Source organism: Lithobates pipiens, unplaced genomic scaffold (assembly GCF_037356315.1).
Source record: "Lithobates pipiens isolate NorthernLeopardFrog02 unplaced genomic scaffold, aLitPip1_a1.2 Scaffold_30, whole genome shotgun sequence".
In the NCBI taxonomy this organism is placed as follows: domain Eukaryota; kingdom Metazoa; phylum Chordata; class Amphibia; order Anura; family Ranidae; genus Lithobates; species Lithobates pipiens.
Window position 1 is genome coordinate 95,795,314 of NW_027507791.1, and position 13,861 is coordinate 95,809,174.

Sequence of the window (13,861 nt, forward strand, 5' to 3'; positions counted from 1 at the left end):
AGGACAGAAGTAAAAAAACACAGATTTTTTACATACTGTCCCTGTTTTTATTATGGCTGACAACCCTGATGGGGCCCCCTAGTGGCCGGGCCCTCGGTCCGTGACCGAGTGACCGAATGGTCAGTCCGCCCCTGCCCCATACCCAGATGCCGTCAGCTCCTCGTTGCTCCGTGGTTCCCTGGTGGCACCGTAAGCCTTTTACTTTTTATCACTCCCCATCCCTTCTTGCTTGACAACAGGATTGGATCTTATTATCATTGATTAAACTAGCTGTATTTACGTTCCACAGCTTATTGTGAGACTGCTTTTTCTACTAACCCATTGAGCGCTGGATTTTTTTATTGAGCAACTAGCAGCAGCCAACCACTGGGGGAGATTTGGAAAAGACAACAATGCCACTAGATGGAAAAGAAGCGCTCATGCAAGGAGTTCTAGATTAGAGCTTAGTGGAGGACGGATGGTCCCTCTTTTTCCAATGCAATGATACCAAACAGCGTGCAACTGCAAGGATGTGGCACACCAATATTTTTAGCCAGTTTAGAAAGGGAAGGGTGCCACACACAAACATCTTGGAGGTAAAGAATAAGGTCATATCAAATAATCGCTGGGGTAAGTGATCAGCAATCTTCCAATATGGTGCGACACGCTGACACTGCCAATATACAGTATGGGTAATAAGGAGCCCTGCTCTAGGTGTTTTTTTTTTTGACAGATTCTTTTTTTAAAGAGGACCTGAGTTCTGGAAGCTGTGCTCAGAAAAGGCATATGAAGGGAGGACTAGTCCCCAGTAATACCTGTGGTCTTCTTACAGTTGATCTTTCCCCAATAATGACTTACCGTGCCTTGTGCATTGTATCTTTGTGTGAATTTGGCCATCTTGTTGGAGCAGGGCTTTGCTTCCCAATGTCACAGCTGATCCCTGATGACTGGTGATCTGATAACTAGTGGGGAAATATTCAAGAAGCAGCATATAGCATAAATTACAGGTGTATTTCTGTGGCCAGGTTATACAGCAGCTTTGTATCCCGTATTGAATGGCTGTTTGTATAGGCAGGTTTATGCCATTATTTGCGTAAAGCCTCTTATGCATATGGTCGCTTAAAGTGGTTGTAAACCCTTACGACCAACTTTGACCTACAGGTAAGCCTAGATTAAGGCTTACCTGTAGGTCCAAGAAATATCTCCTAAACCTATACGGTTTAGGAGATATTTACCCGAAGACAGCCACCGCTGACAGCGGCGCACTGGGGCAGGCCGCAGATCGCAGCGAGTGTCGGCTCCCGTGTGCATGCGCGGGAGTGACGTCATCACGGCTCCGGCGAATCACAGCGCCGGAGCAGCGAGACCCGGAAGTCGCTCCGGGATACATGGCAGCGGCGAAGAGGAAGACGGAGGACCGCTTTGGGGGCTTCGTTCTCAGGTAAGTTATTCATAATGAGCTAGTATGCTATGCATACTAGCTCCTTATGCCTTTGCCTTACAGGGTGTGCTTTTAAAAAAAAAAAAAAAATTGTCTTTACTTCCTCTTTAATTTAATTACAAATTTTTATTTTTCTAAAAGTGATGACATGACCTGTATTCTCAGCTGCATGAGGGGCTTAGAGAGTTGGAGACCACAGCGAGACGTGGCAGCAGGAGGCAGAAAAGAGCAGTATCTGCCCAGTGAAGTGCTGTGCAAGGGGAGGTGTCAGTCTTGGCCATCGGAGGGCGGGCAGTCTGTGCTCCTAGTGCAGCCAGAAAGCTGACCACTCTGGGACAGATGTGTTATCATGCCTAGCGTGGTCATTTTGAAATCGGAAAGCATTGGGGCTGGCAGGATAACCAAGTACTTTACCCAAAGAAAGCAATGCAAAGAACAGGATGCTTTTTTATACAAATACATGGCGTAAGAGACACATATCAGGAATATAAATTGTTGGGGTAACATACATTTTAAACTCTGCAGAGAGACTACTGTTTCTGCACAGAGAGAAGGGTCCTACTCTACAACATGCTGCAAGGGGACAGGCTTCTCTACTCAGGTTGTAGCTATGATATGCTAGTATGCTGTGCATATTTGCACATTCTGCCAAAAAGCTTGCCTGCACACAGTGGAATTTTAGTTGTGCTTTAATATGAATAAGGATCCATGCACACTGAAGCTCATAAATGGCCATTTTTGTGAGTTTGGGTATTTTTTTTTAACAGCCCATAAGCTCCCCTTTGTTATCCTATGTGTTCATGCATACATGGATGTTTTTGGACGTTTATCAGCAGTGTAGTTAATGGGCTGTTGTATGAACGCTCTAAAATCGCATTCAGGAGCTGTTTTTCTGAATATAAAAAAACGCTTTAAAACGTTAAACGCTGATAAACATCGATAAACGCTCAAAAATGTGGCTCGCCAGCTTTTTTTAACATTTTTGATCCATTGAAAGAGAAAAAAACCGCTAACAATTGCTAACATGGAAAAACGCTAATAAACGCTATTGCAAAAACTTTGAAAAACTCACTGCAAAGCTACTGTCATTTTTATAATGTTATTTGACGTCCAGTGTGCATGAGACCTTAACCGCTTTAGGACCAACCGCCATCATTTGACGGTGGCACAATGGCTCTCCTGCGTGAATCGCCGTAGATGTACGGTGGCTCGCGCAGGCTCAGTTGCGGGCGATGCGCGCTCGCTCCTGCTGTGGGAGCGTGCCCTTGGGTCGGGAGGACTCGTTGTTCTCCGGCAGCCTGCAATTGCCTTGTACACAGGCAGAACAGGGAGACAAGGCATTGTCTTGTTCTGACAGGTGACATGAAGGGGATCCACTGTTCCAAATGGTCGGGAACAGGGATCTGTCATGTCCCAGTAAGCCCACCCCCCCCCCCAGTTAGAAACACTCAGAGTGAACACAGTTAACCCTTTGATCGCCCTCTAGTGTTAACCCCTTCCCTGCCAGTGACATTTATACAGTAATTGGTGGCTATTTTTTAGCTCTGATCACTGTATAAATGTCAATGGTCCCAAAATAGTGTCAAGTGTCTGATCTGTCTGCCGCAATGTCACAGTCATGATAAAAATCCGAGATTGCTGCCATTACTAGTAAAAAGGAAAAATTTTTTTTTATAAAAATGCCATAAATAATACCCTTATTTTGTAGATGCTATAACTTGTCAAGTGTCTGATCTGTCCGCTGAAATGTCCCACTCCCGCTAAAAATCGCTGATCACCACCATTACTAGTAAAAAAAAAAAAAAAAAATGCCATAAATCTATTCTTTATTTATACACTTATTGCGATAATTTTGGTAAGAAAAATAAAAAATTAATAAATGTAGAAGAATGCATATGGCCTAAACTGATAACTGATAAATTTGGGATATTTACATATATCTTTTTTCAAAATTGTCGCTATTTTTGTTTGTTTGTTTATAGCGCAAAAAATAAAAACCACAGAGGTGATCAAATACCACCAAAAGAAAGTTCTATTTGTGGGGGGAAAAAGGACATCAATTTTGTTTGGGTACAATGTCACACGACTGCACAATTATCAGTTAAAGCGACGCAGTGCAGAGTCGCAAAAACTGCTCTGGTCATTAAGGGGGTAAAACCTTCCGGGGCTGAAGTGGTTAAAGGCTGTTTTTAGACGGCTTGCTGGAAATGTGTTGTAGATGAGTTAAAAAAAAAAAAAAAAAAAGATTTGTTCTTGAATGTTGTGTGTTTTAATTAAGTGTAAGTTGTTTATTTTGTATTTTTTTTCTTTCCCTTTTGTGTGTCATAGGCCACCGGAAATAAAACTGAAAAATGTGACGGGTTTATCAAATGAAAATGTCCAAGCTTTGACATCTAGTTTAGAGGAGCTGGCCACACAGCTGTGCGGGGAGGTAATACTGTTTATCTTGAGAGTAATAGCCGATCTTGTGTATATGTACATATCTTATTGGAGGACGTAGGAAAGTGTCACTTTTGCATGTACAGCAGAGTCTGGTTATTATGGACAACTGCACATCATTGGGCTTTGAGTCATCGCTAAATAAAGCCTTCGTACATAATAGTTTGCCAAAACAAATAGTTGCTCTCATTCATTCACCTACACTAGAAGGTTAATAAATGATAACAAATATTTGGTTTGGTAAACTATTATGTATATAGGCTGTATTCAGCAATGGCTCAAAGCCCAATGATGTGCAGTGGTCCATAATAACCAGATTTTGCTGTTTATTACGGAACTCTGACATTTTTTCTTTTTTTGCCCTGAGTGTGTTTAACATTGTCATTTTTGTAATGTACAGTACTGTACAAAAGTTTTAGGCAGGTGTGATGAAATGCTGTAACAAGAATGCTTTAAAAAATATATATTTTATTTGTTTATTATTCTCAATTTACAAAATTCAAAGTAAGCGAACAGAAGGAAAATCAAAATCAAATTGATATTTGGAGTGACTACCCTTGGGCTTCAAAGCAGCATCAATTCTTTTAGGTACACTCAGTACTTGTGTTTTTGAAGGAACTCGGCAGGTAGGTTGTTCCAAACATCTTGGAACTACCCACAGATCTTCTGTGGATGTAGGCTGCCTCAAATCCTTCTGTCTCTTCCCAGACAGAGTCGATGTTGAGATCAAGGCTCTGCAGGAGCCAAACCATCTCTTCCAGGACTCCTTATTATTTACACTGAGGATAGTTCTTAACCACTTGACCTCCGGAAGATTTACCCCCTTCATGACCAGGCTGCTTTTTGTGATACGGCACTGCGTTACTTAAACTGACAATTGCGCGGTCATGCAACGCTGTACCCAAATAAAATTTATGTCATTTTTTTCCCCACAAATAGAGATTTTTTTTGTGGTATTTGACCTCTGCGTTTTTTTTATTTTATTTTATAAATTTTTTTGCGCTATAAGCAAAGAAACACCAATAAATAATAAAAAAAAAAACAATATTTTTTACTTTTTGCTAAAAACATCCTATTAAAAAAAATCGAAAAGAAATCAGATTTCTTCATAAATTTAGGCCAATATGTATTCTGCTACATGTTTTTGGTAAAAAAAAAAAAAAAATTCCAGCAAGCGTATGTTGATTGGTTTATACGTACTTAAAAGCGTCTACAAACTATGGGAGCTAAGAGCTGGTTAAAAAGGACAGTACCAAGACCATGGCTGCAGCCGTAATTTTGTATTAATCACTTGCTGACAGGATGTTTACTTCCATACGTCGGTCAGCAAGTAAACCTGTCAGTACTACTACTAACTACAGAATTACAAACCTTTAGACCCCTTTTACACTAGGGAGCTTTTCAGGCGTTTTAGCTCTAAAAATAGTGCTTGTAAAGCGCCTCTCATGCCTCCCCATTGTGAAAGCCAGAGTACTTTCACACGGGGATGGTGCGCTTGCAGGACGGCAAAAAAAGTCCTGCAAGCAGCATCTTTAACCGCCCCTGCCATTGAAATTAATAGGCAGCGCTGCCAAAGCACCTGCAAAGCGATTCCGCAACATAAACGCTTTAAACCCTTTCCTCAGTTAAAAGCGCCCCGTTAGCGGCTGAAAAGCACTGCTATAACAGCGGTAAAGCGCCCCAAAAACTAGCGGAGCTTTACTGCTAATGCCAACCCTAACCCTTTCCCAACTCCACCATATGCTCCTCTTGGCTGCCAAGACTGCTCATTATAGTGGTAGGCAAGAAGAACAAGTAGGGGGGGGCATGGTCAGTGCTCAACATTTTGTTAAAGTGGCTGCCTTACCAGTTACAGCAGCCCATAATTAAGGTCACTGAAACTGCAAAAGAATGGATGATTAGTGCAGGCACCACACTTCAGTGCTCTTTAGCCAAACTATTTAGGCCAGCTATACACGGTTCGAATCTTGGCCGGTTCAGCAGGAACCAGCCAAAATTCAAACCGTTCAAGGGCAGGCTGAATGTACCAAGTTGATCGATTGCTAACATGGGTACAACCAACCTGCTTGGTTCTCTTGCAATTAGCTATAGCAGCCGCTAGCGATAATCACTGTCTTCTCCCAGCAACAGCCCCCTACCAGAGAAGACAATTGCTCGTCAGAAGGGACTTCCCTGTCAGCACTGTCTGTGTTGATGGGGGAATCATGCTAATTGCTTTCTTGCAACCTGTGGTTGCAGAAAAGAAATTTGCACAGTGTATGGCTTGCTTTACACAGTACTGCCTATGGTACTGCAAGATGATCCTTTGCGATGTGGGTTCTCCTACATGGACTTAAAGCGTTTGTTAACCCAAAAAAAACAAAAAAACACCTGATCCTGTTCCTTTAAAGCATGCTATACAGCACAGCGCCTGTGCTGTGTCATGTGGCCCCCTGTATACCCTAAAAAACATTGGCTGATCCTGTTTGGCTATACCCTCCCCCCTGCAAACAGTCCACGATAATCATGACTGCTGAGCCCCTGAGGGGAACCCATGGGGGTCTTTTTGCGTGGTTCCATCAGCCGCAGCTCTCCTGTGTCTGTGTCCTCTGTCTTCCTCCCCCCTCCCCTCCCTGCTCATAGCTGCGCCCACCCCCCTGCTCCTCTCGTATCTGATCATAAATCTTCTTATCCCCTCTGTAGCATTAGGACATCTGTCGCCATGTAATGTAAAAACTCAGCCGATCTATGCCTGCATAAACTGCACCAGCCGCTAGGCTGATTTTCGGCTCTTTCTCCTCTCTCTCCCCCTCTTCCACTGGCTGACGTCAGCAGGATGGCTCGGCCCCGCCCACTTCAGCTCTGAGCTGGAGAAACAAGGGAGCTGACATGTCAGCTGAGCGCTCAGAGTGCAGCTTATACAGGTACAAATCGGCAGTTTTTTTTACATTACAAAGACACAGGGACAAATGTTATGATTCAGAGGGGACAAGACTATGTTAGTACAGTGGGTTAACCACTTTTAGCTGATGGTTTTATGATACAAGCATTCATCTGTGAGTATAATACTTACCTCTGTTTACTTTTTAAAGACATTTATTGAGAATATTGCGCCATGCCTGTGCACCCTCTTTTTTTTGTTGGTTTGTGCCTTACACAGTCACTGCAATATGTTTAGCAAGCACAAGGACATCATTTTGTAATTTTGTGGCATACCAGGAACACTGCAGTGCTGGCTTCTGCTTTATGTGTCTTCGAAGTAACTGGTAATCGCCTCACAATTAGTAAAATGGCTTGTTGGTGTTAATGGAAACTTGTAATGGTGAAAATATAAATCAGGAGTACTTAACCTCAGGCTGACTTTGCTGGCCACATACTTGTTCCATGTTCTCACAAAGTATTAAAGCTAGATGCAGTTAGCACTTTCGGAAGGCGGTCAGCCATAGCTGCCCACATATGAGAGCTCACTTGGGTAGCTTTTTAACTTTGGACTTCATGACGCATGTTCTGTATACTGGCCTTAACTTTCATTTTGATCTGGGACAGGTGATGATTTATCAGCTGGCAGACCACATTCAGTGTTTTCTAACAGAACATAACCAGCCACCATCTAAATCATTTCATGAAGAGATGATGAAGAACCTTCAGAGGCAGCAAGAGAAAATTGCATTGGAGGAGCAGAGAAGAATTCAAGAGATGCAAATGAAAGAAGAGCAGATGGTGAGTTGGAAGTTCTCTTTCATGCGCTTCCTTTTCTGGACATTATCAGATTATGATTTCTAATGTCACTGAAATATTTTTAAGTCTCAAACATCTTTCTATATTTCCTATTCTTGAAGAAAACTTGTTTTTTCCCCATATACGACAATGTAGGTAATGTTTTAGAGATGCAAGAAACCATTGGGTAGATTAGCTTTTACGAAAAACTGCAATTTTACTTTTGGTTGGGCTGAATTTTTAAAAGAAACCCATGCAAAGAGAAATATAGAGGCTGCTATTGGTAATGTTTTTGTTAGTTGCCTGGCTAACATGCCGATGTGTTGAATCCAAGGCCCAGGCTCTATATGGTGCCTTCTGCCCATGTGAAGCTTAAGACCCCTCCTTACTGGTGACAAACCCCATCCCCAGTCATTAAATTGTCAAATACAATTTAAGTGGGTAGTGAGTTCTCTGGTGCTTGTAAATGTATTGATGGAAAGTGAAGCCTGGTAAAAAGAAGAATTAATCTCAATGTGGGAGGTCGTTATTGGTTTATGTATCACCTGGGCTTGACATCCAAAGGGTTTCATAGGGACATTGGAATAATCAGAAGCCTACAGTCACCACAAGGTTCCTGCACTTCATCATTACTGTTGCCATAGGTACGTTTTGGGTTGTGTGTACACCATGTGTATAGGTTTTGTATTGGTTTTGTTCTTTGGGAAGGTGGGGAGGAGAACAAAGCAGTTATATGTAGGACTCCAAACTGTCCAGTCACTACATTGTCTGAGAACGTTCATCTCTAGAGAGGTCTGCCACGCCTAGGGTGTGTTCTCTTAGGGCTGTAGCTTCCTCCATGTTTTCTGTTTCTTATCTACACAGCATAGAAAAAAAGGGAGACTTTTTTTCCATTTTATTAATATCCACTTTACATGTTGATTGTCAGAGGAGAGAAATCCTTGATGAAATTCAGAGAAGGGAAGAGGAGAAAAAGGAGGAGAAACGGAGGAAAGAGATGGCAAAATTGGTAATGTATAAATGAATACTGACTGGCCAGCGGAAAGAATAACTTATTTCTTGCTGCTTGTTTTGTCATTCATTAAGAAAAATAAACTTGTGTATGTATGTGTGTATAAATGTGTAATATATATATATTTTTTCTTTTTCAGGAGAGACTTGAAAGTGCCAATCTGACTTGTCAGGAAAATAACAATATTGCAGGGCCTAAAGCCCTGACATCTAATGGAAGTTTAACAGAACACGGAGGAAACCGAATTCGCACAACCTCTGCTGGCAGATCAAAGTAAACACATTTTACCTTCCAAAATGGAATTATGGACTCTTCTGAAAATGCTGGTGGCCTGGCTGTCTTCTACACCTTCTAATTTACACACTCAGATTAAGTAGGCAGATCAGAAGTTCTGACTTCACTTGCTGCATCCTTGTTCTAAGTCAGTGGTTAAAGCTTAACTCCAGCTTTGCTGTCACTTTAAATTGTTTGGGCCAAGCTGGCCCAAACAATTTATTTCCTTCACTAAGGAATGCTGCTGCTGGCAGCAATGTATAATCTGTATGTAGCATCAGCTACATGCAGTATACAGTGCTGTATTATGGCAGCGGTACAGAGACTTCCCGTCCCATTCAAATACTTATTTCAATCATTAAAATGCAAATCAATTTATAACTTTTTTTTTAAATGCTTTTTTCTGTATATTTTTGTTGTTGTTCTGCCTCTCACTGTTAAACTAAACCTACCATTAAAATTATAGACTGATCATTTTGTTGTCAGTGGGCAAACGTGCAAAATCAGCAGAGGATTAAATACTTTTTTCCCTCACTATATAAGCCTTTGTATTTCACTTGCCATAGTTTGATTTCCTACATGGTCTTTTTTTAAATCTTTTTTGCCCCACCAATTGCACTAAAGCATCGTTTTGACATAGCTGAATTAAATCAAAGTGATTGGACTCATCTAAGTCCTATACTGCTAGTCATATAGTACCTTAGTAGTGGTAGGTGTTCTTTGTCGCATACGAATAGTATAGAAGATTTACTTTGAATACAAAATAGTTTTGATATCTTTTTAAAAGCAGAAATATTAGTTTCAGGTAGAATTGGCCTTTGGTAGGTTTGCTGCCAAATTGTATGAAAATGTGTGTGGAAGCCAGGGGTTAATTTTAAAAGAGAAGTATGGCTTCTCTAAACATTTATACTCAGGTGGATGCAGCATCAATCCGATGCTGCATCTGTCCCCCCGCCGGATTTGCAATGAAAACTGAGGGATCAAACGCTGCTGATCGCTCAGTTCTCCCCCCTCTGCTCTGAGCAAAGAAGCGGGTTTGTCAGTCAGTGGCTCTCTGCTCTCCCCTCCAGTGCTTACTGAAGTACTGGGCTGTGGAGGGGGTGGGAGGGCCTGGCTCGGCCTCTCAGCAGATCGCGGAGAAGCTGAGCCAGTTGCTGATTCGGGCTTCTGGGTAGGGATTCTGTGACATTAGCTAACACAAATTGCACTCCTGTGATCCACAGGAGAAATATAGCAGAAAAAGCTTTGGCTACTTCTCCTTTAACCACTTCCCACCCGGCCAATGCATATATACGGCCGGGTGGGAGCCGTCTACTCCTGATAGGACGTTCAGGAACGTCCTTCAGGAGTAGCGGGATCGCGCGCGCGCGCAGCGGCGCGATCCCGATGTGCTCGTGTCACCCGGACACGGCACATCTCAGATCGGCAGGAGGGCTCTGTGATTGGCCCTCCTGATCACATGACGGCCGTGTCCAATCACGGCCATCATGTGATGTAAACAAACAGCCGGTTGCTAGGCAATCGGCTCTCCTCTCCTCACACGGAAGTCACCGCTGAGGAGAGGAGAGCAGAACGCTGCAGCCGGCTGATGATCAGTGAGTATGGGCTGCTTTTTACAGCTTTTTACTCACTGATCATCAGTGTAGTGTAAACACACAACACACCACACAGTACAAACACAGTCCCCACATATGTCCCCAAAACACACATGTCCCCAAAACATACATGTCCCCAAATAATAAAAACATGTCCCCCACATATGTCCCACTAAAATCACATGTCCCAATGATTATCTGCACACATATGTACGTGATCACCTGCACACATATGTACATGATCATTTGCGTACATATGTCCGTGATCACACAAACCAATTATTATACACTTAACGGAATTTTTTTTACCAAAAACATGTAGCAGAATACATTTTGGCTTAAATTTATGACAAAATTTGATTTTATTGGATTTCTTTTCAAATAGAAAAAAGAAAATATTGTTTTTTTTTTCCAAATTTCCGCTATTTTTGCGCTTATATCGCAAAAAAAAAAAAACGGAGTCGTGAATAAATACCACCAAAATAAAGCTCTATTTGTGCGAACAAAATGATAACAATTTCATTTGGGTACAGTGTAGCATGACCGCGCAATTGTCACTGAAAGCGCTAGAGCGCTGAAAGCTGAGAATTGGGCTGGGAAGGAAGGGGGTGAAAGTGCCCTGTATTGTAGTGGTTAAAAAAATTTGGGGACTGATCAACTATTGAAATATTGAGGGACAATAGGTTCTTAGTGTAAACCAAGACTGCATTACATAAACTTGTATGAAAATAAATGAAACTGTTGTTTTCTGCAATCTTAATTTTGGCCTTTACACGTATAGAAGTGAGCGAAGGGACCTACCATACATTAACCACTTCAGCCTCGGACCAATAAATACCTTAAGGACCAGAGGTCTTTTTGCAATTTCGCACTGCGCTGCTTTAACTGGTAATTGCGCGGTCATGCAATATTGCACCCAAACGAAATTTGCATCCTTTTCTTCCCACAAATAGAGCTTTCTTTTGATGGTATTTGATTGCCTCTGCGATTTTTTTTTTTTTGCGATATAAATGGAAAAAGAGCGAAAATTTTGAAAAAAAAAGATATTTTCTTCTTTTTGTTATAAGAAAAATCGAATAAACTAAATTTTAGTCATACATTGAGGGCAAAATTTATTCAGCCACATGTCTTTAGTAAAAAAAATGTCAATAAGCGAATATTTTTTGGTTTGCGCAAAAGTTATAGCGTCTACAAACTAGAGTACATTTTCTGGAATTTACACAGCTTTTAATTTATGACTGCCGATCTCATTTCTTGAGGTGCTAAAATGGCAGGGCAGTACAAATCCCCCCCAAATGACCCCATTTTGGAAAGTAGACACCCCAAGGAAATTGCTGATGGGTATGTTGAGCCCATTGAATATTTATTTTTTTTGTCCTAAGGGATTGAATAATGACAAAAAAAAAAAAAAAAAAAATTTTTTTTACAAAAAGTTGTCACTAAATGATATATTGCTCACACATGCCATGGTTATATGTGGAATTGCACCCCACGTACGGGACCCCGAAAACCAAGCACTGCCTTCCGGATTTGAATATAAAATGCTATAAAAAACAAACTAACCAGAGTGACCCGTAACACTTATACGGTGATCAGTGGTGAAAGGGTTAACTAGGGGCAATCAGGTGGTTCAAATTTTTATTAGGTAGTATATGGGGGTCCCTGGCGCTATATAAAAACCTGACGGGGAACCTAAATAACTAACTGGCTAACCAGCATCACCAGTGACACTTATACTGTGATCGCTGGTGAAAGGGGGTGAAAGGGTTAACTAGCAGCAATCAGGGGGTTAAAACCATTATTGGGTAGTATATCGGGGTACCTAGCGCTATAAAAACCTGGCGGTGAACCTAAAAAAATAACTAGCTACCTAGCGACACTAGCGACACTGATGCAGCGTTCAGAAAAATTATCGCTTAGTGACACTGGCAAAAGGGGGTGAAAGGGTTAACTAGCGGAAATCAGGGGGTTAAAACCATTATTGGGTAGTATATCGGGGTACCTAGCGCTATAAAAACCTGGCGGTGAACCTAAAAAAATAACTAGCTACCTAGCGACTGTAGCGACACTAATGCAGCGATCAGAAAAACGATCGCTTAGTGACACTGGCAAAAGGGGGTGAAAGGGTTAACTAGCGGCAATCAGGGGGTTAAAAACATTATTGGGTAGTATATCGGGGTACCTAGCGATATAAAAACCTGGCGGTGAACCTAAAAAAATAACTAGCTACCTAGCGACACTAGCGACACATGCAGCGATCAGAAAAATGATCGCTTAGTGACACTGGCAAAAGGGGGTGAAAGGGTTAACTCTAGGGGCAATCAGGGGGTTAAATCTTTATTGGGGGGTGATAGGGGGCTACCCTGGACCTAACACTAACTGTCCTGACAGTTTTTACTGTCACAACTGACACTGAATGCATTGATCAGTAAAGAAATGATCAATGCAATCAGTGACACTGTGACTGGGGGGGGAGGGGGATCGGGGGGGGTTTGTGTGCCTGTGTGTACCTACATGTCAGTGTAGTGTTGGTGCACACTTACTTTTACTGTTCTCGTAGTCCGGTCAAAAAGACCGCCCCGAGGAGAATGACATCACTTCCTCCTTCCTGTGTAAACAATACACAGGGGAGGAAGCTTCTCATTGGCCAGGAGCGATCCAGAGGGGGTGGCCGAAAACCAACGGCCATCCCCTCATCACGGAGCGCTCCTGGACCGAATCGGACCGCCGTAACCAGCGGGAGGGGGTCCGATCGGACCCCCCACCCGCTGGAAGGCAATCACGTAGATGTACGTGATTATGCCTGCCTGTGCCATTGTGCTGACGTACAATGGCAATACGGCGGTCCTCAAGTGGTTAACTAAGCTGTGTTTTCTTACACAGTTGTAATCACTTTGGCGTGAGCACCTGTTATTGGTTAACTAGAACAGGTCAAAAGCCACTGTGGACAACACAAAACTGCTTAGTGTGGTCAGTTTTTAATAGGAAAGCAGAGTAACTGGTAGGAACACCAGGGATTTCACACAAAGGAAGCAATACCTGTACAGTAGGCATGTATCAGGAAAATGAGCCAAAAAAGCTTTAGCTGTACTTATCCTTTAATATTTTGGAAACTGATCAACTCTTGAAATGGTGAGGGACAATAGGTTCTTAGTGTAAACCAAGACTGCATTGCATAAACTTGTATGAAAAAAAAAAATGTAACTTGTTTTTTTCAAGTTTAATTTTGACCTTACTTGCACTTATAGAAGTGAGCGAGGGGAGGGGACCTGCCATACATACACTAAGCTGTGTTTTCTTACACAGTTGTAATCACGTTGGAGTTGAGCGCCTGTAATGGGCCAACTATAAAAGGTCAAAAGCCACTATGGAGAGCACAGTGGCTCAATGGTTAGCACTTTGGCCTTAGAGCACTGGGGTCCTCAG

The 13,861-nt window shown here is 42.1% G+C and overlaps 1 protein-coding gene across 2 annotated transcripts in view; it reads left to right on the plus strand.

Annotated features, from left to right (window-relative positions):
* Positions 1-13,861, plus strand: part of EIF2AK4 (eukaryotic translation initiation factor 2 alpha kinase 4) — a 156,732-nt gene that overhangs the window by 24,668 nt on the left and 118,203 nt on the right. For both annotated transcript variants that reach the window (XM_077464652.1, XM_077464653.1), the window contains exons 3-6: positions 3,749-3,851; positions 7,385-7,558; positions 8,484-8,564; positions 8,707-8,840. In XM_077464652.1, coding sequence (XP_077320778.1) covers positions 3,749-3,851; positions 7,385-7,558; positions 8,484-8,564; positions 8,707-8,840 — 492 coding nt within the window. The remainder of the gene's footprint in view (positions 1-3,748; positions 3,852-7,384; positions 7,559-8,483; positions 8,565-8,706; positions 8,841-13,861) is intronic.